Below are 23,102 nucleotides of genomic sequence, written 5' to 3'. Positions count from 1 at the left end.
GCCGTCGCACTTACACACCGTCAAATTTACAGTTGTGTATTGTGTCCGTGAGCCTATCTGTGTGATGAGCAAAGTAGAAGACATAACCTTTGTAAATGATTGCTGTTGTTTGCAGACAATTTTTGTTTGCATTTACGTTTAAATATAGTAGGAAAAATGAAGTGCAGTGTAATATCCTGCGATAAGAAAGTGAAATTTAAATTTCCTTCTGATAGTGTGATAAAAAAAAGTGGCTCGAAGCAATTTGGAGACCAATCATTAGTAAACAAATACATAAATAGCCTTGTAAATATAACCTAAAATGTACATTTACCTGTCCACGAGTTCTGCTTTTCTTCCACTGACTCTTGCTCCTTTCCCTTTTAAAAGCTTTTTCAATTCTGAAACTTTTAAGCTCCCATAATATTCTTTCTTTTCTTCCTTATTCATTTCAAATATTGCGCTTTACCACTACACTTTAATTTCCTGTACACATACAATACTGAAAAGTAATGTTGTGTGAGTGAGACGGCTATGACAGCCGCGACGTACCCTGGCGCCATCTGATTCAAGCTTGACAGTAAATTTGTAAAAGAGCCTCATAATAAACACAGAACCTTTCGTGTATCTATCGAGGTACTGGGTTCCTATGGTATCAAGCACATATCGCGAATATTGCCTTCTGCTGTGCCAGACCAATAGTTCTCGTTTTTCCCTAGGATGGCGCTGCTTCATAATTGTGCACGTATGTGGCGTCTCACATCTCTCGCGCTTCAGGCTCTACTCGCCAGGTGGCCAAGCCCCTAATAGCCCGTTCCCGTCAAGCGGCGAAATTCCCGCACGATTACTATATAAGCGCGATCGAGTCAATCTGAGCCTACACCTCTCCTGTGTCTAAGGCAGAGAGCACGTCATCAGCCTTACTGATGAGTCCTGGCGTGCTCTCGGGACGAAACACCTTTTTCTCTCTCAAGTAGGCGATAACTAATCGCTACACGTATATAGCGAATATGAGAAAAGATATTATTTCATTTAAAGTAATTAGTTGAGAAATCGAAAGCGAAAAAAAAATGTTATTTAGCCAAACCGGGTCTATAATATGGATAAATAATTTTGCTAGGCACTTCAAATCGCCCGAAATTTTAAATAATGGGTTATTAAATATCATCTGTCATATAGTACACAATACACATTCTTATCTGTAATGTTGCATACGTGAGAGCAAGAACTCCAAGCAGTCGACATAGGCTGCCGCTAGCTGTATAATAATCTGAATCAGTGTTTACGTTTACAAAGTAACGAGATGCGTACGAGACAGTGTTGCGTTGTTAATTGCAACAAGAAAGAAAATCAGGGGGTGGTGCTGTATAAATTCCCAAGTAGACCCCATGAAACAAAACAGAAGGAGCTGTGGATTAAGGCAGTTAGGAGACAAAAGTTCGTACCTAACCTACGGAATTTTTATTATTATTATTATTGATTATAAGTAAAATTATCAGAAAAATTTTACAGTCCTGATGGCAGTTTGTGGCACACATTTATGTATACGTTACCATAACCTACATTTGTCAAGCATAGGCAATAATGTACTTACAGATAATTCTACTTTGTATGGATTTAAGCTGACAGATGTTTGTCTCACAACATAGCAATTGATCAAATGACCGACTCCTTTATTTACATATTCTTGTACGTAGGCAATGTGCCCACTCTCTACTAATTTTTTAGCTTTTTTCAGCGTTTCATTATTCAAAACTATGTTGCAACTTATACTTTTAAAGCCTGTTTGGTTAATCATATCCATTTTTTAGGGTGCTAAGGTTTACGCGATAGCAGTATGTACGTCTTATTCAATAAATAATACTTTCTCCTATAAGCGACAGTGTTACGATTTAATCATACGGGGGTACGGTATTGCACGATTCTGACACCGAGGGCGGCGCTGCGTGTCATGCACGGAGCGAATAACACGTTCACACGATACGCTTGAAGGATCGGGCCCCAGGAGCCGTACCATATAACTTTTTTTAGCTTCGCAGGCTTATGTTATAACATAGACCGATGTACAGAAAAATAGTTATATGGTACGGCCCCAGCTAAAAACTCTAAGAAATACACAGTATCCAATGTATTTCATTGCGTTTTTAAAATGAACATGCATGAGTAAAATATGTACATACTACTCATAATTTTATTAAAAATTTAACCCTTAGAATGGTTGTCGATGTATAAACACATAACTTTCTAATGATAGTAATGCTTAGCAGTCTTCTAGCAGAAGACAAACATATCTTACATATCGTTTAGTTTCACATATTAGCACAGGTATTGCTGCGATCGCTTTTTCAGCTTGTTCACGTATAAGCGACTGTAGCGAGTTAATCGAAAGGGCATGGCCCTGATGTTGGAATACATACATATATAGGTATGTAACCTTTAAGACCCTGTGGACACACACATGCGTATCACTTTCGGTGAATACATATATTTTTAATGAGATTTGGGTATCGAAGTTTCAATTTTTGCCGTTGGTGCACGAAGCAAATAGTGTTTATATTATGCCCCCTCCTCTCCATAACCTGTCTTTCCACACCCCCATTTGCTTTGGGTGCAGTTTTTAATTACTCATTATCAATAACCCATCATTCTTATCAATGAATCGAAAAATCATAAAAATTATTTCTCTTAACAAATAACGCAGAACAAGAGAAACTTGTCTTAAATATCTACTTTAGGTAGTTGATTTTAATTATGATGCTACTCTTACCTATACCTACAAATTCACTTTTTTAGTCGATGTGACTGCGGCTTCACGGAGAATGAAAAAAAGAAAACAAAAATGTATGGTATCGACAGGAAATACAAATAGATTACTACCTCTACTGCAAAAGGTAACAATGAATGAAGCGCATGTCGCAGTTATTAGATTATTTGTTACCCTTGACATTTTACCTATTTTGTTTTTTTGCATTTGACAGACAAAAAAATTTGTTAAAATAACTTGCTCGATTGTTACTTTCATAAATATAAAAGTATATCTTACATGATTTTATCAAATAAACAATCTGAGGTGGAAGCCTTTTCTTCTCATTCAAATAATTGATTATTTCGCGCGAATCATTGCTGCCAGTAGCCTACTGCTCCTCGGCACTCGGTACTCGCTGTTGTAGTGATAACTATAGATGTCATTATTCAAGATTTTAATCTAAAAAACAATGTAAAAAAGAGTAACAAATCTGAGTGCTCCGACCGGGAATCGAATCCACAACCCCCAAAAGCTGTGTTATTTTCAAAGGGGTTGCAGTGTAGCACGTTAACCAACCAAGCCAACACGAGTGTACCCGACTTCCCGAGCTCCTATACTTATAACTTATAAGTATGAGTGTCTACACATGTAAAGTTTACACGCTTTACGTTATATAGACCAAAAGAGCTGAGGCCCAAGCCCGAGACTGTCGTGCCGAGGGTGGCTAGATGGCTTTGTGAATTTTGTGTGCATATATACTTACATATGCACAAGCCCTCATCAATGCCCTCTCTCAATCCTCTCCCTCTCCTCATCTCTCATAAAGTTATAGAGTATAGTGAGTATAGTCCTGTCCTATATGTCTTATAATACGATCTATATCTATATATATTATACCCTATTGGTATACACCACCTAACACATCAGTGTCGGTGTCGGTGTGTGATCATCAGCTAAAGCCACTGTCGTGCCGCTGCCGTCCGTAGTCCGTATTCCGTACTTTAGTTCGTCGTCGTTGGCAGAGGTCGTCGGTCGTCGCGCGGTTTCGTTGTAACATTGGTGAGGAGGTGCACCGTGCACCTCGAGATTCTCGAGTTCGAGTCTCCTCTATACGACGGTTGCGTCGGTTGCATGAGTGTTGACGAAGCCGATGCTATAATACACCTATACCTACCCATCCAGAACTGTACAGATTTACAGAAACCCAAAGAAAAAAAAGTTAACGTGATTGTGTTGTACTTAGTGCTGTGTGTTTAGTATATTTATTTTGTTGTACTTATTAGATGATATTATAAGTGTATACTTACGACGAAATGTGATACCATGATGTAGTGAAGAACATCATCAGCTAAATTAGTATATATTTTATATTGAAGTACATCAACCAAGTAATACAAGTAAGTAGTAAGGGCGTGCAGCATCAGCGTTCGTTATTACTTGTTACTTGTATACCTACTGCATCAGTCATTAACAGCCTGCAGCAAGCCAGACCAGATTATTCTCTTCCTCTTGGTGCCCCTCGCGCCTCTCAAAGAGTACTTACAACACAACACGCGAGTCGAGTCTATAGTATCTACACACTATACCTAAGATAACATGCATACGTCTATACCTATATACGTATTAAAAACGGAGCAAGAATAGTTATGCTGAGCTCCAGGTCGCAAGCGAGGAAGGGCGCCCACGCCGGAGCTGATTATAGCTACTTCGGGCTACTGCCGGGAACATGTCTAGTTGCATCGGCTGAAAGTGTCGGAGGCTGCAGCCTGCACTAGGAAATGTCAGCAGTCACGTCCGAGAAGGGCTGCACGGTGGGAAATCATGTCCTTGCCTCGGCCCTTGCAGCAGCAAAAGCGACGGCGACGGCGACGACGACGACGCCTCCGGGGCTCTAGCCAACGAGGTGTGTGTGTGTGCGTGTGTCTATACTTATATATATTTGCTTAGATATAATATAATATTGTATCTATTTTATAAGTACACAATCGATACAAGGCAAAGGGTTGATGGAGGTTGATTTCGACGTACAATGCGTCAAATAATATTATATGCCGCTTAGCTTGGCTTGGCGTACGGACCCATACGATTACCTATACAATATATTATATATCTACAAACGCCATTAGAACGGTATGTATACATATACACGCAAGTGTAGGGTTCCACATACTTTATATGTGTATATACACAGACATATTTCCCTGCGGCTTGACCGGGCTTGAGCTGACTCAATGTGTGCGTATGTATACATTTTCTGAATTATATGTGTATGGGTATATACTTACTTACTACATGGTAGCGAGCGCGCTCTTTCACATAGACTTATTTTAGATAGGCATATACTTACTTATTATGTGAATAAAAATATATTCCTTTCGCACGAGGGGGTGTTGATGAGAATGAAGCGAATAATAAGGTATCCTCCGTACCTAGATCTTCTTATTATTAAAGCAATCAAGTTATGGCACATCGGTACACTTACTTGGGGTATAATATACCTATAGGTACTTACTTGAGTCATTTGATGCGAAAAGTCAAAAAAATTTTGTGGCTTTGCCGTTTTCCCATTAAGGTATGCGAAATGTGTGCGTAATAACGTATAGTGTAACGGGATTCGAGCACGCACATCATGAACTTAATATCATTATACTTACTCCCCGCATCATCACGGCTATATCGTGCGAGTCTTTTTTTTTTTTTTTTTTTTTTTTTTCTTGCGTTCCGCTACTTAGGCTACTTATTTAATTTATTTATTTAGATAACAGTGTCTACGTACTTGCAATCACGACTTGTCTATCTGTAGATAAATTTCGGAGATGCATACGAAATGCAATCTTTTGTTAAATTTTCTCCCGTTTCAAATATGTATTTTATGATGTACTCGAACAGCGTAACAACTAATTTATGTACACTGATGTTAAATTTGTAAATGTACAGTTGATACCGTCGTCGAACGAATCATGGATCTCGCGATAAGATGGGACTTTTACCCGAATACGACCGATACCCTCTCGTATACATTTTCCCGAGGACTTTCCTTCTCTCCCCTTGCTGTGTAACAAATGTATACCTTACATATACATGCACACTTACAGCATGCACCATGGGGTGATTGCGCGAGAGAGTGATAAGAGGAGGCGTTAGCTTCTCTTTTTACATACTTTTTTTTTTTCCATCAACCACCCAATGCACTATCTTCTTCGAGTGAGGATTGAGGGTTCAGTATCTTGTATTTTTTATAAAATCAATATGTAATCATATTGACGCCTTTACGGAGATAAATCAGTTTTTCATGAGTTTTAAAGAAGCGCTCCACCTATAAGCAGCACATGTTAAAAGAAATTTACCATAGACAGTCCTAAATTTATATGAACATTGTACAAACAAATTTTCTTTGTCCTACGATTCTTAATGCAACATTTGTAGCTTTATAAAGGAAAAATAGTTATGTTACAAACGTGCACCCAATATATTGTTATAAACGGTAAATAAGTGAATGTTAAAAAATGTATAAAAAAATTTTAATCATTTGCGTATACTTATTACAATGTTTCTGTGTAATTCATGCTATCAAGTTATCACAAGTGCCTCTCCTTCGCATCAGAGCAAGTCGGTAAATGACTGAAGAAATGAATGAATGAATTGTTGATATACATTTGCACTTTTTTATGATGTATGAATGTCTTTACGCTGCCCATTGATCCATCACGTGAATACCAATTGACATCGTTTTTATAATCATGCTCGTTCAATCTTGGCTATTTTTTGTACTATTTACTTTTTCTTCCACGGAATACTAACTGCTTTAGAATAATTGTCTTTACTGGAAATTAAAGTTTATATAATCAAATCGAAAAATTATTAAACTGTAGTTTCCGCTAGTATACAAGTATTTTGGTACGCATCTGAATCTCAATAGTGATGCGTATGCGCATGTAAGAGACACTTTTATTCACTGAAACAAATGCGTACCTTAAGCCACTCAAACAGCAATTCACTCAAAGCCGGAAATCAATGATGAAAAAAAATAAATAAATCGTCCTTACGTTAAGTTATCAGGAGAGACGAGAGACGATCGATCTTACAGTACCGCAGTGCATCACTTTGCGGTTATACCTATTGTACAATAATTATGCGCCTACGTTAATACCTACACGTGTATATACTTATATTACTGCGTGTCTTTGGCCATTGAAAAAATATACGTTTATTTATTTATTTATAGTGGGTACCTAAAAATGTATATATATATATATTGCTAAAATAAGACTCCACGACAAAAGGTATACAATTTCCTTCTCTGTCTCTCTGAGAAAATACTCTTTTTTAACCAATGAGCGCCAAGGGCCCTTCATTGCTACCTCCTCGTCTCAATGATATTCATAACGATTTCTAAGCCTACATGTATTATGTATACACATTATTATGCGCACGGTACCATCGGAATGTTTCATTTACAATGTGATTCTTCTCCGCGTTTCACCTATATCTCATGTACCTTTATTTACAGGGTTCATTGCTGATATGCTTTTTGCAATCGAGTCCGTAATCATACATATATACCTAATATATCATTTAATCAATCACCTACCGCTTACCACTGTAAATTTCTTCTTTTCTTGTTTGGATCAATGATGATCAATGATGATACCGAATCGATATAATCCAGGGTGTATGTTTATATTGTACGATGATTAAGTAACATATCTCTGGTCAATGATGCGCTTCTGTACGTACACTTACCTTATATTTTACTTTTCCCCGCAGTATCGCGTGTTGGTCTCCTACCTATAGTACATTTTATTGTAAATTATTGCTTCTCAGGGTTTACATGCCAACGACACATATATGCTCTGAAATAAATTTGGAGCAGCAGTAAATACACATATAAGAACGCCCAGAAATGTATTTGCCGTACCTTACTGTATTATTGATTAAATTTGTATATATATATGTGTGTAACGGGTATGAACGTATACTATGAGCAACGGAAATACAAACTTTTTAAAAAAGGTTTAAAGTATATACAACGTGTCGTCACTTTGATGTACGCCAAAGAGAGAGAAGCCACCTTATAGTTGTATGGTCCAGCTAGTGCTTTCCTCGTCGAGGTGCCTCTTTGAAGGAATATATTTATAAATAACTTGGTGTTTGGTAGAGTGGACCTTAAACTTCAGTGCTCTCTCTTTGCTCAAACGTGAATAACACACTTTTGCCACATGCACAAACAATTCTTAACACTTGAGGAGCGCGTCAAGTCGTAAAAGTTGGTGAAAAGTTCTTCCCCACGTTTCACAGCGTGGGAAAAAAAAGGAAAGAAATTTTCATCCTACACTTTTAATGGACACGGGCCCCCACTCGTGTATATACCGTATAAATGGATGAGTTTTCACTCGTACAAATAAATTTTTAATGGTCCCTGTAACGAACGCCACAAAAATCTTGCTTAGCTTCTGTTCCTTTGTAAGGGTTACTCGTCCTTGTTGCTAAAAGTAAGAAATCAAAATTCCTAGAGTAAGTGTAATATACCATCTAATAGAGCATCTTGAACGATATATATTTATTATGTTTGTGCACAGCAGTTGAGGTCGATTAGTTTGTCCTCGGCTTCTCGTTGCGGTGGTAGGTATATAATATATTTCTAATACACCTCGCATGTATATATAGTATACCCAAATACACGAGGATGGGACACATCTCGCACATCAGCTGCAGTTACTTGTTATGACCGACGATGAGTCAACTACTTATCCGTGACTGCTGTTACTTATAAAGACGCACGTGACGTTTCCACTATCGCCCCTTCACGAGTAATCTTTTTCTCTGTTGTTGATGATTTTATCGGCATAGTTTTTTGCTGTTGAAAATATTTAGTTAGGTAGCGGTTTGTATGGTTTAACCAACAACATTATATAACGATCGTAACAAAAATTTCAGTGACGGGTATATGATTTTACCAGCTCGGTATTATTGTGTACATAAATCGATAAAAATTAGTTATTGGTTGTTTGCTGCAAGAAATAAATATGTATATAATAATTATAATGTACGTACAACACGCTCAAAGACTGTCAAAACCAACAGTCATCCCTTGACAAATTTATGAGGGTGATAAATATTACACTCATTTTCCCGGTAAGGCCCGTCAAAGTCTTTGACAACGTCAATAAATATAATATCTAGTTTTTGCTCACAATAGGACACTTATGAGTATTACTTACCCTCGTAGGTACGTCTTATTGAACTCCTTCGGATGGACCACTCGAATTGGTTTCTCTGGGAGGTAGGAAATCCCTGTGGGAAAATCATACGGTTCCCCAACGTCATCGATCTCAAGTTTAAAATCTCTCGTGTAGCGCGGCCGCGTGTGAATGAATTATTCCGAATGTTGGCCTTTTTCTGCCATTGAAAGCGGAGTGGATAGCAACGACAATCGTCCGGCTACACTGTAAATCTAAGTGTGTTTAATTTCACACATATATGTATAGCGTGTATTTTAACACACGTAGGCGCGTTATGTTTTAAAAGCACTTTTTTAAATGTGTTAAAGCAACACGCATAAGTGTGTTTTATTACAATAATGCGTTTCTAACATATAATTTTACACGCGTTATCCGTGTGCATTATCAATTCAAGAATTTTTAAAAATAATACTTTCAGTGGTGGTACTTGAATCTGCTTGTTTTGTTACTTTTTCTAAGTAATATGCAACTTTATTATTTATTTGGCACCAAAACATATGATTCGCGAAGCAAATAAGAAATTAGCAATAATTCGCTTAAAGGCGTGTTGTATTAATACGTTTGAAGCGTGTGGAAAATACACACTTGAGGCGTGTTGGAATAAAACGCCTAGAAACGTGTAATTCTATAACGGCGGTTTACACGCTCCAAGAGTATTAAAATAACGCACTTGGATTCGCTTGGATTTACAGTGTATAGGATGAAACTTTAATCTTATATTACGCGAGCTTATACACCGATGTCGCGCGTGTCCCTCCCTTCTGTATACAGTATAGTAGAACAACTTCGCATTTCATTCTATGTGTTTGAAGCGTTTGAAGCGGCAGTACTTAGTACTCAGTTGATTGGTACTTAGTAATGTATTAGTACGAGACAATTTGTATTTCCGTACGCAATGCTTCGTACGTGTGACAGCAATGACAATTATCGATTTTAATTGTTCATTTTATACATACACGCTCATTCATGCACCCTTTTATTGGTAATTGACTTTTTATTAAAAATGTTAAAAATTTTCATGTACACCGGAAGATGATATTTATTGTTGACTTATCGATTTACGTGATAATTATACAAATACGTCTTACCTCCCAGCATCTTAGAAAAAACGCGTTGCCTAAGATACAAATCGAAACGACTATTTTTGTATGATCCGGTAAATGTCTACTCGTTTCCAAAATAAACGAGATTATTTTTTTTCTCTCGCTTTGAGTACCTATATTATACTTATAATCGTAACTCGACGAAAAACAACAAAGCCTATATTATTATTCACAATTGTGTGCAAGTTTGAAGGCTCCGGGCTCGATAACAGCAATTAATTAATACCCACAAATTGATCAACTCGTCTCCTGATCTCTGACTTGACGCCTCTCTTAGACACTCTTTCTCTCTCTCTCTCTGTTTTTGAGACTCTCTTTTGCAGCAATCAATAGTGATAATTTCTTATAGGGAAGCATAAACATAAACAGACGCTCTCATTGTTTTCATCAAAATCAATTATTATAATTTTTGTTGAAGACACAAACTCCGACTACTAGGTCGAGGTAGGGGCAAGGGGGTTGGGGGGGGGGGAGAGGAGAGAGAGGTATTAATACACATTAATACTCGGGAACTGCTGGCTGCGTTGGTGGACAAGGGGAAGGGAGTGGATGCTTCGGGGATCAGAGAAGAGGGAAACAGAGTTTCTATATTCTCTCGTATTTTCCATGCGCTGATGCGCGGCGGAGCCTCCATTTCTGTTGATTTTCCTCTTTGGGGCTCGCGCTCGATTTTTCAACGAGTGGTGCTAGCACAGAGAGAGGAAGACTCGAGCTCTCGAGGAGATACTCTATACCGCGGCTAAAGATGAGACCGATGCCGCTCGTTCTTTCTGATGCATACGTATAACCAGCACTGATGGATACACGTATAGGTACGGCTGATGCGAAAGAAAGCCGGCTTTTGCGTTCGTCTCTCTGTTCGGGAGAATGCTGCGAGAGACATAAGCGGGGGAGGAAAGAGGGATCTACGGGGCCGGCAGATTAAGTACTCCAAAAGTGTGCCCTGGATATCTACATCCAGTCATCATCATCATCATCATTATTATTTTTTAAATATTTTTCGACTTGGGGATGCGGCAGATTTGTAATCAGTCTTCTTTTGTGTGGCGTTGAGCTCGTTTCGGTGTTTACAAAACTATAGTGATACTCCCCTCTCTCTCTCTCTCTCTCTCTCCGGTGTAGAATATTTCGATTGGGAGAAATGTGTATACTCGTGCACGCGAGGATTATTTGTTTATTTTTATAAGTGCTTACGCGTACACGATCGGCTTTCAATCCGAAGGAGTGTTTACTCAAAGTGGCACGCTGAGGTGTTAACGCGACACTCGCCAAGCTGCTCGGGTAATCATGTTTGTGTCTAATCGCCTTAACTAAAAAATACGAATATGTCAAAAGCGAGCTTTTTTTTTTTTAGTTGAATTTGTTTAATTTATATCTTTTTTCCATTTTTAAAATCATTACATTCTATTTTATTCTATTAAAAAAAAAAAAAAATTTACTATTTACTGTGCAAGTCCTTTGTCTTACACATGTGCTGATAATATGGTATTTTCTCAAGTGTCGATGATTCGTAAATATCAATTAACATACGCACCCATCACGTATATTATTACATCATCGAAGTTATCATTTATTTTATTCACTTTATTATTTTATCAAATCACGTAGACTTTAACGTACTGGTAATCCATGTACTCATCTTTATCAATTTATCTAACAATTCATGATTGTAAAATATAATTATATATATATACATACTTTGTCTTACGCAGTGTAACATACCCTGCTGGTAGTAGTAGCACTACCCTAAAATGTACAACCAAATCATTGTCATTCACAGTAGTCGTGTATCTATAATGTTTTGGAGTATAAGCGTTCGTACAATAGCATCCTGACGGCCATTTATTCTATAAAAGGAAATATAATTTACGAAGCTCTCATGTCATAAGGAATCATTTAATTTTCACGATTTTCATTTTTCATTAGCTTCGATGAAATTTTTTTTCTCAATCCTTGAGTGGCTGTTTGGTGCACATATGACACATATTTTTGCCTTCGGCATCATGTACTCAATAGAATGTCGCATAAAGAGAGATACCGACAACAAAGTTATACGCGAGCCGGGAATTATTAACCGGAGATCTCTCAGAAGATCTTTCAGAAAAGTGAATAACATGGTAGGAAAACAGGTTCGTCGCTTCACCTGATATATACCCATGTATATATACATCCACCTCTTTTTTTTTTCTTCTTCTTTAACTTATATTATCATCATTACCATATATATCTTTTTTTTTTCGTTTTTTGTTTCTTCCTCTAAAAGTACCATATTAATTCCTTTATTTCCTAGTATTCGCCATCTCCGCTGCAGACCGTGTTTATTCCCTAGAAGTCGTCGCGTTGTATCATGCCAGTATCCAGAATATAAGTAGGTATAAGTAGTGATAAGTTGAACTTTTGCTGCTGTGCAAAGTTTCCGGTGAAATGTGGATGGTAAAATAGAGACGCGTATACGAGTGCATGGTGTATACCTACTATATAACATTACAGAAGTAAAAAGAAAAAATAATCGAGTTGACAGTCGCAAAGTTTCTGCTACTGTCTTGGCTCGGTGCATGTATCTCGTAAGGGTACAATATACTTATATAGGTTTCCTCTTTTCGAGAACTGCATGTCGGAGGGTTGAGTGCTTTCAAAAGTATACCTATATTATACTCAATACCTCGTGGTACTTGCTACATGTATATGATGATACTGGATGCAGAAACTGAAGATATATTATGCTCCTCTTATGCACGCGTGCGTGTGTGTAGGACGCGCAAAAATTCAAAGGCTTTATCGGTTTAAAGGAAATGCGAGGAAATCTTTATTTCCCTCTTTTTTTTTTTTTTTTTTTCTTTTTTTTTCTACTGCGCGAGATAAGTAAATCGAGCGCGAATGAAAGGGTATCGAATGTCGACGCTTTGATTCGATATTGAAAATGTTATATACAAGAGATGAGTAATAATTGCCCTCTCGGATGTGCGATGAAAGAGGAGACGGTGTGCTGACTGTAGTAGCGATGAAGGCTTGATTTTTCTCGAGAATTGGTTCCGTTAGCTCGAAATCAAGCCTCTTTCACCTGAATCCAAAAGAGAGGAGAAATCCTTACCTTTAATATAATTCAAGAATAGTATTGGCGGCGGGAAAGCCAAATTAATATCCTTTAACTCCCCTTCTTTGGGAAAAAAAAAAAAAAAAAAATGTCAATAATAATACTAATCACAAAATATAAAAACACGTGATTCGTGCCAAATGACACGAGATATACCCTTTCACCGTTCAAATTATTTAAAGCGAAAAAAATTACGTTTCGTTTGCTCGAACGCACAACAATACACAATATAAGCATGTAAAAGTGTCAGTATAGGCACATACGTTGCTATGTATGGATAATTAAATACACACGCGTCACTCCCATTTCCCTTCGAGAGTATAATATCAAGTTGAAAGAGCGCGACCATGTATATCCCGTAAAATTTTATTTTTTCACTCGAGTACAACGTTATATACTGGGTGCCGATGCCGCATTACAGAGAGTGGGGCGGAAAAGGTATAAGGCATAACCGTGAATTTAACAGTAATCACCGGTGTAGGCCCGCGTCTCGCGCGCCACGACAGCGTCAATTATATCGTATAGGTATCGATAATCTATATGCGCCGCCGATGACTATGATCGGTGTCCCGTTCATGTCAATCTCGGAGCCGGCATGTTCGCGTGCATTCATACATAATATATATATATATTATACATGTACGCATAATTATTATTATTATTATTACTACTACTCCGGCTAACATGATTAAAAATAAAAGTACGGTACATAATAGAAAATCGAGCACACGTACATATTTATGTAATAGTAATAGGCATGCCACCACGTGCATGTATAATATTATTAAACATTTGAGATGAAGTAGATGAAATTGTGCATATACTTACATGATTGGGTGGTCCCCGTGTGATTTTGGTGTTGCAGAGGAAGGTGGAGGAGGAGAGGAGGAAGACAAAGCTCAGCAGCGTGATACTAGTACCAAGTGACAATAAATAAGAGTAATAGTAATAGCAAAAAAAAAAAAAAAAAAAATAGGGGGAAGGGGGGTGCGCGAGAGTATAAGGAGGAGGATATTATTAACATGGACGGGATGACGAAGATGGAGGTGTTGAGGGGCGCGGAGGTGTTGCCGTTGCTGCAGGAGCGGCTGGCCATACTGCCGGGTGGCCGGGACAGGCGGGGCGGTCTGTTGCTCCTGTTCCCGGCCACGCCGAGACGCGAGCGAGCCAAACCCGATGACTATCGCCGGCTCCTCCAGTACCTCACGGCCATCCCCAACGAGGAGGACCGCGGCCTGCGCTTCACCATTGTCGTCGACATGCGCGGCGCCACCTGGGACTGCGTCAAACCGATTTTAAAGGTATACATATATTATTATACCAATCACCATCCTCTTATATACTTACCTATCGTATACAACCATACCGATTTTCTTGCTCCCCCGAAATTTCATATAGAGTAGGGAAATATACCAGTGTATAATATATAAATAATACCATAATACGTATCGATCTCGTAGATAATGCATAAGGTGTTGGTGCAACATGAATGCATGTTTGTATGACTCGATTTTGCAGGTACTGCACGACCACTTTCATCACTCGGTCTACGCGGCCTTCCTCATCAAACCGGAGAACTTTTGGCAAAAGCAGAGGACTTCGCTGGCCAAACAGAAAAAGTACAACTTTGAGGTACGTGCACTGCATACGCGCACAAATAAATTTAGCTATATAATATAATAACCCTAGATTTTATAATAAAACAGCAGCAGCGTTTATTATTACTTGGCAGTCTGCACAAACTATATTATGATAAAAAAAACGTGTCTGCGTGTTATCGCGTGTGCACTCGCAACACGCGAAAATAGATTTACAAAATATGCAGATAGGACAGTGGACGGATGTTGGTATATACGACATGAAGGAAGTATAGGTAGGAGGTAAACTTGCTCGCCGACACAGAGCCGGTCTCGGTGAATAAGCTCGGCCCACTTTTACCGGTTGCGGCATCGCGGAGAGAAAATTGCGTATATATTTATATACAATAACAACAACTATTATGTCGCCCTCCCTCTACTCATATTTATTTATACTTTTGGCCCTTTCGTTTATATTCATACACCGGCGCTTCGTACTTATACATATGTATATATAAATAATAGAGAAACACCCATCGCTGCTGCTGCAATACATCTATATGATATATATAGGTACTTGCGATTATAATTATATACCTACACAGCGTGAAATGAATGAGATGAGGACACTAGCTAAGATATAGAAGACTAGGATGTACATATTTTATATTATGCACGTACACGTACGCGTATATGCAGAGGGAAAAGAAAAAAGGATCGCTGACACTCGAGAGAGAGAGGGAGGGGCTTTTTATCAACTTATACCTACATACTTTTTGGGGCTCTCGTTGAGAGGCTGTTTGCTTGCTTGCCAGGAAATCGGAAAATTTTTCGGCTCTCTTGCATGGATGAGCATTGATTTTTGTCCGCCTCCGTTATGCATGCTCTGTTTCGCGTCTGTAGCTGCTCTCTCTCTCTCTCTTTCTCTTCAAGTGTGTGACGTCAGCGAGAGAGATATGTAGGGACTACTTTTTTTTAAAAACATTCTTCAAAGCTAGGCTACATCCATGCCAGCGAATAATGAAAAGTGCTCTCTGTATTTATACTTGTACGTGCAGTTTCACTCTCGTGCATATACTTTTCTTTTTAGTGCTGCGATCCGTCTCGAGTCTATTTTCTTGTTTTTATTTCGTTTGCTGGACAGAAAGAAGAAGGGCCACAACCTTGCCCCATCCATTTTTCTCGGCCCTTCGTGTATATATTATATCTAATCGACTTGACTTGATTTATTTATTTACTTGTTTCGCATTATGATCGAGTTCGAATAAAATTATCTTCGTTTCGTACATTTTCAAATCTGGTCGTTGTTTTATCGAGTGCATAGGACCGAGATGTTTGTCGTGGACCCAAAAAATACTTACCTATGTTTTTTTTGTGACAAAATGATGCAGATCAACACGGTGAACTTGGAAGCCCTGGCCAGGAACATAGACCCCACGCAGCTGACCGCGGACTTGGACGGCTCGCTTCCGTACGATCACGCCCACTGGATCGACTCCCGACTCGCTGTCGAGGACTTCACCTGGCAGGCGACCGAGATCCTTGATAGGCTCGACGACCTCCAGGAGGATCTCAGCCGCAACGACTTTGCGGACGACGTCGGTGGCGCCAAGCACGGCATCGACCTCCACAACGAGATGAAGAAGAAGATCATGAAGGTCTCGGTCGAAGGTGTGGCTTTTATCATTTTCTCCTTCTCTCTTTTTGTCTTTTCGCCGCCGAGTGTGTGTTCAACTTGTAATCGGGCTTGCTCCCGTCTGTTAGAAATCGGGGTGGTCGGCAACCGGCTCCTGCAGCGCTTCAACGTGAACGTTAACGGTAGCGCGAGCATAGAGAGTGGCATTGGCAGCATCGAGGCATCCGGAGCGGCCTCGGGAGTTGGCTCCGACTCGGACAGCCGGGACGTGGCCAACCTCGTGATCCAGCACCTGGACTCGGTCAACGCGGCCCAGCAGCATCTTCTCCAGCTCTGGCACATCAAGAAGATCAAGCTCGAGCAGTGCTTCCAGCTGAGGCTCTTCGAGCAGGACTGCGAGAAGATGTTCGAGTGGATATGCCACAACCGCGACAACTTTTTGACCAACTACGTCGAGATCGGTCGCTCCTACCAGCTGGGTGCGGTTTTTTTTTTTTTTTTTTTTTTTTTTTTTTGTTCGTTCCTCATAGCCAAAAGATCCATAGTTGACATCCCTGCGTTTTCTCGACAGCAAAGGGCCTGCAAGAAGATCACAAGCACTTTGCGATGAACTCGATGAACATGTACGTCAACATCAACAAGATCCTGCAGATGGCCGGTCGTCTGTTGGAGACCCAGCACTACGCCGCTGGTCACATCCGGGCAGTTGCCGGCCGGCTCGATAGAGCCTGGAAGGAGTTTGCGGCTGGGCTGGACGAGCGCACGGCAGTGCTGGGGCTCAGCGTCGTTTTTCACCACAAGGCCGAGCAGTACGTGGACAGCGTGGCCGGCTGGAGTCAGGCCTGCGACGCCAACAACCTGCCGAACGAGATACCCGTGCTCGAGTCGCACATCAGGCAGCACCAGACGCTCTACGAGGCCATGTGCCAGGCTTACACCGAGGTAAGTCTCACTGCTCCTTTCGTCTGGTGGCTACAAAGTACTAATACTTTTTTTCTCTTGTCGAATACATCGATTCGCTCTCTCTCTCTCTCTCCCTCTTTTTAACTTTTAAACTCAAGCGCCTCTGGCTCTTTGTACTTTGTATTTGTGTGGCAAAGAACGATTTTACGAGTAATCCAGATGTAAAATGTACAATTGAAAGAGATTTGTAAATTGAGTCATTATTCAAACGAGTTGCAATATTTTACAACAATCAAAGTATGCCAGCTAATAACTTTGAATTTTTACCTTGAGCGTCGAGTCAAAAAAATTTTTTTTTTTACTTCCTACTTCAATATTCAGTATGAAATCAGTATGTAATTGAAAGTTTTATAGTTTTTTTTTTTACGTTTATTATATACATGACGTACATGCTTACTCGTACTTGTATTTTTTCTTCCAATTATCATCAAGTAATATTTAAATACTAGTTTTCGTCGCTGAAGCGCCATCGTCACCGGGGCTATTTTTCGGCCCGAGGGACCTGTGAATGGCAGCCCCGGTTGGATGGCTCTTATGTGGCGGACGTTGTTTTTCCTACCTCGGGGCGTTTTTCCTGACATTTTAACTTTTACTGCGCCCTTGGTACGAAAAATAATATTTTTTTTTTTTTCTTCTATTGAAATAATGTCATAAAATACGTAACAGGCAATAAATACCGTTCTCAGAACCACAAACAAGTACCTCTCTGTAGTAAAATCCTTCAGAGAGGTAAATTGTCACGTAATCAGTAATAATGAAGAAATTACGTTCCTGCAGGTATATAACGCATATCAAGCATTATTGAGTGGACTAGGAAAGATGTTGCAAGTTTGTCACAGCGCGAGTGCAGTTGTTGGTTCCGACGATTACGTACGAGTTATTATTTGATTATAAAAATTTAATAACAATTTCTAGCAAGCTCGATAAAGTAAGAAAAAAGGATGAAATGTAACGCTAACCTGGTGACTGGGTAGAATGCCGAAAACGTCATGCCTATACATATATGTATACATAATTCATACTCTGCTCGAATGTTAGAAGGAGGCAATTAACTGTCAACATAATTACGTATAAGGTACGTATTTTGGTGGAGCGCTGGAATCTGACTAAACACTCGTGTCAAATTGGTCACGCAACCGATGATTGATATTGACCGTTGGTTCCCTGCGCCCCATCAAAACGTACCCCCTACACCTGTGGTATATTAAACTAAAACCATACCTTCTTTCAGAGAACACCTCATTACCATAGTACTTCATAAAAATTTTGAGTACTCAATGCGAAATTTGTATGATTTTTATGTGGAATTCGTCGATTGAATGTTTTAAAATACCTACACGCATGCTTTTAACTGATCGTGAGTACTGAAAATTTTAAAGCCGTAGGCACACAATCGAGGATTCATCTGAAAACATTGGCCCGACAAAAGTTTTACTACCATTGTCGGATTGAGTGCTCGATTGTTGAAGTACCAACTAATAAAATGAAAGAGAATGGAAAATCGAGGAAGTGAGCCACGCATAATAATATGTACAGTCCCGCTAGAGTCCATGCGCGCGGGTGACACCAGCAACTACAAGACATCCTCTTGTTCACAGTACGGTGCTTGGTGACTCATTTCGAAAGCATAAAGGAAAAAGAAAGAAAAACAAAAGAATCGAAAAGAGAAAGAAGAGCGAAAGAAAGAAAAAGAAAAAAAAAAAAAACCAACAGTATACACTCGGGTTGGCGCACACAGAGCTACCCCCGTAGCTGCACGCTGAAAGAATGCACGAGTGAAAACGCAAAGCTCTCTCTTTCTCTGCTTCTCTCGCGGAGCTTTTCACTCGGTGCATCATTTCAGCTCGGATTGTTTAACAATGGACCAGGAGAATATAACTTGTCCTCTCTCTCTTCCACAACTTTATTCTCACCCTCTGTCTCTCTTTCTCTGTCCCTCTGTCTCGGTGGTGCTGTCTAGGTCCACAGTACGAGTAAGAAGCTTCTTTACCAGCTGGACCACCTCGTGCAAGTCTGTAACCAACCCCAGGGAATAGACTACCCGACAAGAAAACACGTACGTGTCCTCCTGCATGCCCTCGTGTTCTCTTTATTAAGTACAACTGACTTTACTTCTCGTGTGTTTCTTTTTCTTATGTTTCTATTGTCATGTATACCAACTTATACTCACGTAACAATTATTACATACATTCCGCGTGTGCGCGCATTATTTCTGTTTGTGTAATTATTTGCAGTCCCACTTACTTACTTATTTTCCCGGTTCACCTCACGTTTTTCGTCTCCACTGCAGTTCTCATAAGTATATGTGTTGTTTGTTTTGTGTCTCTCTTTCTACTTACGTGCTCGTTAAAATCCGAGCACACACAAATCTCTCTCTCTCTCTCTCGGCCTATTCGTTTTTGTTTGCCCTCCACGCACACCCACACCCCCTGTACCGATCCACCCTCACCCTTTATCATCCCTTGTGTGTGTGTGCCTATATATATATATTATATACACGTTCATGTGTATGTACATACGACGCCGTGTTTTAGATTGTTCATGCCGAGATTGCCTCTTACACCCTCGTACTTGTCACTGACACACACCGCACGTGTAGGTACTCATAATACGTACCCATCCACCACTTACGCTCCTCGTTCACCCGCTATCGTGTGTACGCCATGCATACCTTACGAGTCTTGTCTCCCTTTATTTGCTTTACTGCAGTTTTTTTAGTAGGTCCATGATATATTGTATACCTACCTATGTAAAATGTGGCTAGTGGCATGCGCCCCCAAGTACCTATATAATTATAAACACATCCATAAGTACCTATACCTGCGCTGTACGTATACTTATACTAAGTACCTGGCTTGGTTTTAATTGCATGCATGCGCCTATCGCGAGTTTTGCACCTCTCGATACCTATATACTTGTACCGCTTTCGATGGGTATACTTACCCTCTTTTCACGATCTTTTACCACCACTGACTCGAGGCGTGTTGTTTATTTTGCGCTCGAAGCGTGTCCGTAAAAAATTAATTTTAACAATGGCTGCTCTACGATTATTATTATTATTATTATTATTATTTATGCTACTTCATAGAAGTACATGATTCGACCCATCTCTTAATTACTTGAAAAAAAAAAAAAGTTCTTGACGTCGCGTCGTCGGCTACCGTTACAGAGACATCGAATATTCAATGCGTATTGCTGAAATAATCCGCTCGTGCGAGCTTTTCAACTTTTCCCAGCGGTGAGTTAAAAATGAAACAAGGAAAGAAAGAAAAAAAGAAAAAAGTTCGTCGTCCTCCTCTTCTTACGGTATTACGTATTATTCCCCAAAGAATGGAGCCCGTACGAGGTTTAATGCGCTCGCGAATCAGCACGTAAACTTCCATAATTAATTTGTAATGAAACGCTGCAGAGTGTCGCGTCAAGTTTAATTAGTAAAATTCGTTTGGTATAGCTCGGATGGTATATATATAATATGCATTTGTATCCTTGGCAGCCCGTCCTGTCCCTGCCTCATTCTTGTCGAGCACAGTAGTCATGCACAGTACTTAGTTGTTATTAGACGTTGGCACGTTGCGTTTTTTTTATTGAAAAAAAAAAAAAAAAAAAAAAAAAAATACGCCGAGAAGCAAGTGGCGCAGCCTTAATCACCCACTCCATTCGCGAAGTGGATTCAATTTTTCAAAGCCTTTAGATCTACTCGTGCACGCACCGCTCGCTTCTCGGCGATGAGCGTGTGATATTATTCATTGCACCAATGGAGTTGAGGTGACAATTAACATTTGATCCGTACTTGCGTTTGGAAAAAACAAAAACAGAGCCAAGACGGCCACATGGACAGCCGGGGCGCCTTGAGCGGCAATCCAGCGGCCGATTACAGCGAGGGCGCGTCCCACGTGCTCGCCGTCATTCATCAGATACTGGGCCACCATCGGGCGCTCGAGGCACGCTGGCACGCAAGGAAGATCAAGCTTCACCAGAGGCTCGCGCTCAGGTGGGTCATACTATACTTACACGAATTGCTCGCGTGTTTCGGCTCGATCGGATGCCGAGAGCAACTCGATCTCTTCTTTAACCATTCTCAACACTGCACACACCTCAATGTCGAACACTCAACACCTAAGGTGGTTTTCTTGCTTTTTTTTTTTTTTTCCATTCAAAGCACACCATCATCCTCAAACACGTAAAGTCCCTCCGCGGGTGCTCTGGAAAAATTCCACATTCGTGTTTATGCATTAAATGAACCAATTAATGTACCGGTACCAAAGCTCCAACGAGTCAAATGTGAGTAATAATGATGATCCGTAGGCTCTTCCAAGAGGACGTGAAGCGGGTGCTGGACTGGCTGACGAACCACGGCGAGGTGTTCATCCGGAAGAACACCGGGGTCGGGAGGAACCTGCAAAAGGCGCGGGTCTACCAGAAAAGCCACGAGCACTTCGAGAACGTCGCGCAAAACACCTATACGAACGCCTCGAAGCTCCTCACGGCGGCCGAGGAGCTGGCCCACACGGGCGAGTGCGCCCCGGACGAGATTTACGCGGTCGCCCAGGAGCTCGAGGCCCACGTCAGTAGCTTCGCGGCACGGGTGGAGCAGCGTAGACGCAGGCTCGACCTGGCCGTTGTCTTTTACACGCACGAGAAGGAGGTAGTTGCTCGCTCGTTTTTTTTTTTTTTTTATGTATACCGATGTGTATCGTTTGGCTGACTGCTCTATACTTTGACGCGTTTGAAATTAATATTATGTATTTATTAATTTTTTGTACTTTCAGTTGACCGGGTGGGTGGACGAGCTGCGCCAAGAAATGCAGCAAGACGAGGTGGCAGAGAGCCTGGAAACGGCCGAGAGATTGCTCGAGCAGTGCGCCCAACACCGGACTTCGTGCCTCGAGGCTTGCGCGTCCACTATAGCCCAGGGCGAAACGCTGCTGCAAGAGTTGCGCGACTCCACCGAGATGCCCGACACGACGGGCTCCGTAAGCATCGCCACGACTCTTTCCCTCGATAGATCGATGCATTTCTTCACTTTTTCGTACAATCGCTTCTCTTTCTTTCATTTTTCCCCACAAGATCGCAGCTGTGGAGGCGGCACTGGACAGGCTGCAAGGTTTGCGCCAGGAGCTCGAGGATCTCTGGGCGACGCGGAAAATGCGGCTAGAGCTGTGCCTACGGCTACGAGTGTTCGAGCGCGATGCTCTAGAGGCGAGCGGCCGGCTGGAGATGTGGGCCCAGGAGTTGCAGAACCCGCCGCGCGAAGGCTCGCCCGACCACCAGCTGAGGGCCCACAACGACGGCGTGGCCCACATGCAGAACACGGCTTTTCAAGTCATGCAGCAGGGCCAGGAGCTGGCCCAAGTTCTCGAGCAGGCCGGCGTCTGTATAATGGCCGACGGCCAGCACACCGCGTCAAACCGCGTCCAGGTGCTCCTCGAATTTCTCAACGATCGCGAAATGGAGGCCGAGGAAATGGCTGAGATGAGGAGAATACAGCTCGAGCAGGCCAATCACCTGGTCAAGTTGCAGCAGACTGCCGGTCACGTGGTCAATTGGATAAGGAACGGCGAGGCGATGCTGCTCACGTCGTTGCGAATACCCGAGAATCTCCAGGACGCCGAACAGCTGAGGCACGTGCACGAGCAATTCGAGGTTGCCATCGAGAAGACTCACATGTCGGCAGTGCAGGTTATTTTATAACTACCCAACATTAATAATCACAGTTGTCATAGCCATCCACGTAGTTATACTAATTGTGATGAATTTTCATT

At 40.9% G+C, this 23,102-nt stretch overlaps 1 protein-coding gene across 7 annotated transcripts in view; it reads left to right on the top strand.

Annotated features, from left to right (window-relative positions):
• The first annotated feature begins 3,658 nt into the window (after nucleotides 1-3,658).
• Nucleotides 3,659-23,102, top strand: part of trio (trio Rho guanine nucleotide exchange factor) — a 69,467-nt gene continuing 50,023 nt past the window's right edge. For 4 of the 7 annotated variants that reach the window (XM_089598265.1, XM_089598269.1, XM_089598271.1 and 1 more), the window contains exons 1-12: nucleotides 3,659-4,628; nucleotides 14,030-14,465; nucleotides 14,683-14,796; nucleotides 16,133-16,412; nucleotides 16,506-16,856; nucleotides 16,949-17,319; nucleotides 18,118-18,210; nucleotides 19,301-19,396; nucleotides 21,156-21,331; nucleotides 21,646-21,985; nucleotides 22,110-22,313; nucleotides 22,408-23,019. In XM_089598265.1, coding sequence (XP_089454391.1) covers nucleotides 14,187-14,465; nucleotides 14,683-14,796; nucleotides 16,133-16,412; nucleotides 16,506-16,856; nucleotides 16,949-17,319; nucleotides 18,118-18,210; nucleotides 19,301-19,396; nucleotides 21,156-21,331; nucleotides 21,646-21,985; nucleotides 22,110-22,313; nucleotides 22,408-23,019 — 2,916 coding nt within the window. In that variant the 5' untranslated portion in view covers nucleotides 3,659-4,628; nucleotides 14,030-14,186. The remainder of the gene's footprint in view (nucleotides 4,629-14,029; nucleotides 14,466-14,682; nucleotides 14,797-16,132; nucleotides 16,413-16,505; nucleotides 16,857-16,948; nucleotides 17,320-18,117; nucleotides 18,211-19,300; nucleotides 19,397-21,155; nucleotides 21,332-21,645; nucleotides 21,986-22,109; nucleotides 22,314-22,407; nucleotides 23,020-23,102) is intronic. The other 3 variants (XM_089598266.1, XM_089598268.1, XM_089598267.1) reach the window with 3 other exon arrangements.

This window comes from Copidosoma floridanum, unplaced genomic scaffold (assembly GCF_036245765.1).
Source record: "Copidosoma floridanum isolate Cflo_tuat_1 unplaced genomic scaffold, Cflo_Japanese_pri ptg000006l, whole genome shotgun sequence".
In the NCBI taxonomy this organism is placed as follows: Eukaryota; Metazoa; Arthropoda; class Insecta; order Hymenoptera; family Encyrtidae; genus Copidosoma; species Copidosoma floridanum.
The sequence above is the reverse complement of the archived record's forward strand: the minus strand, read 5'-3'. Positions and strand labels throughout refer to the sequence as shown.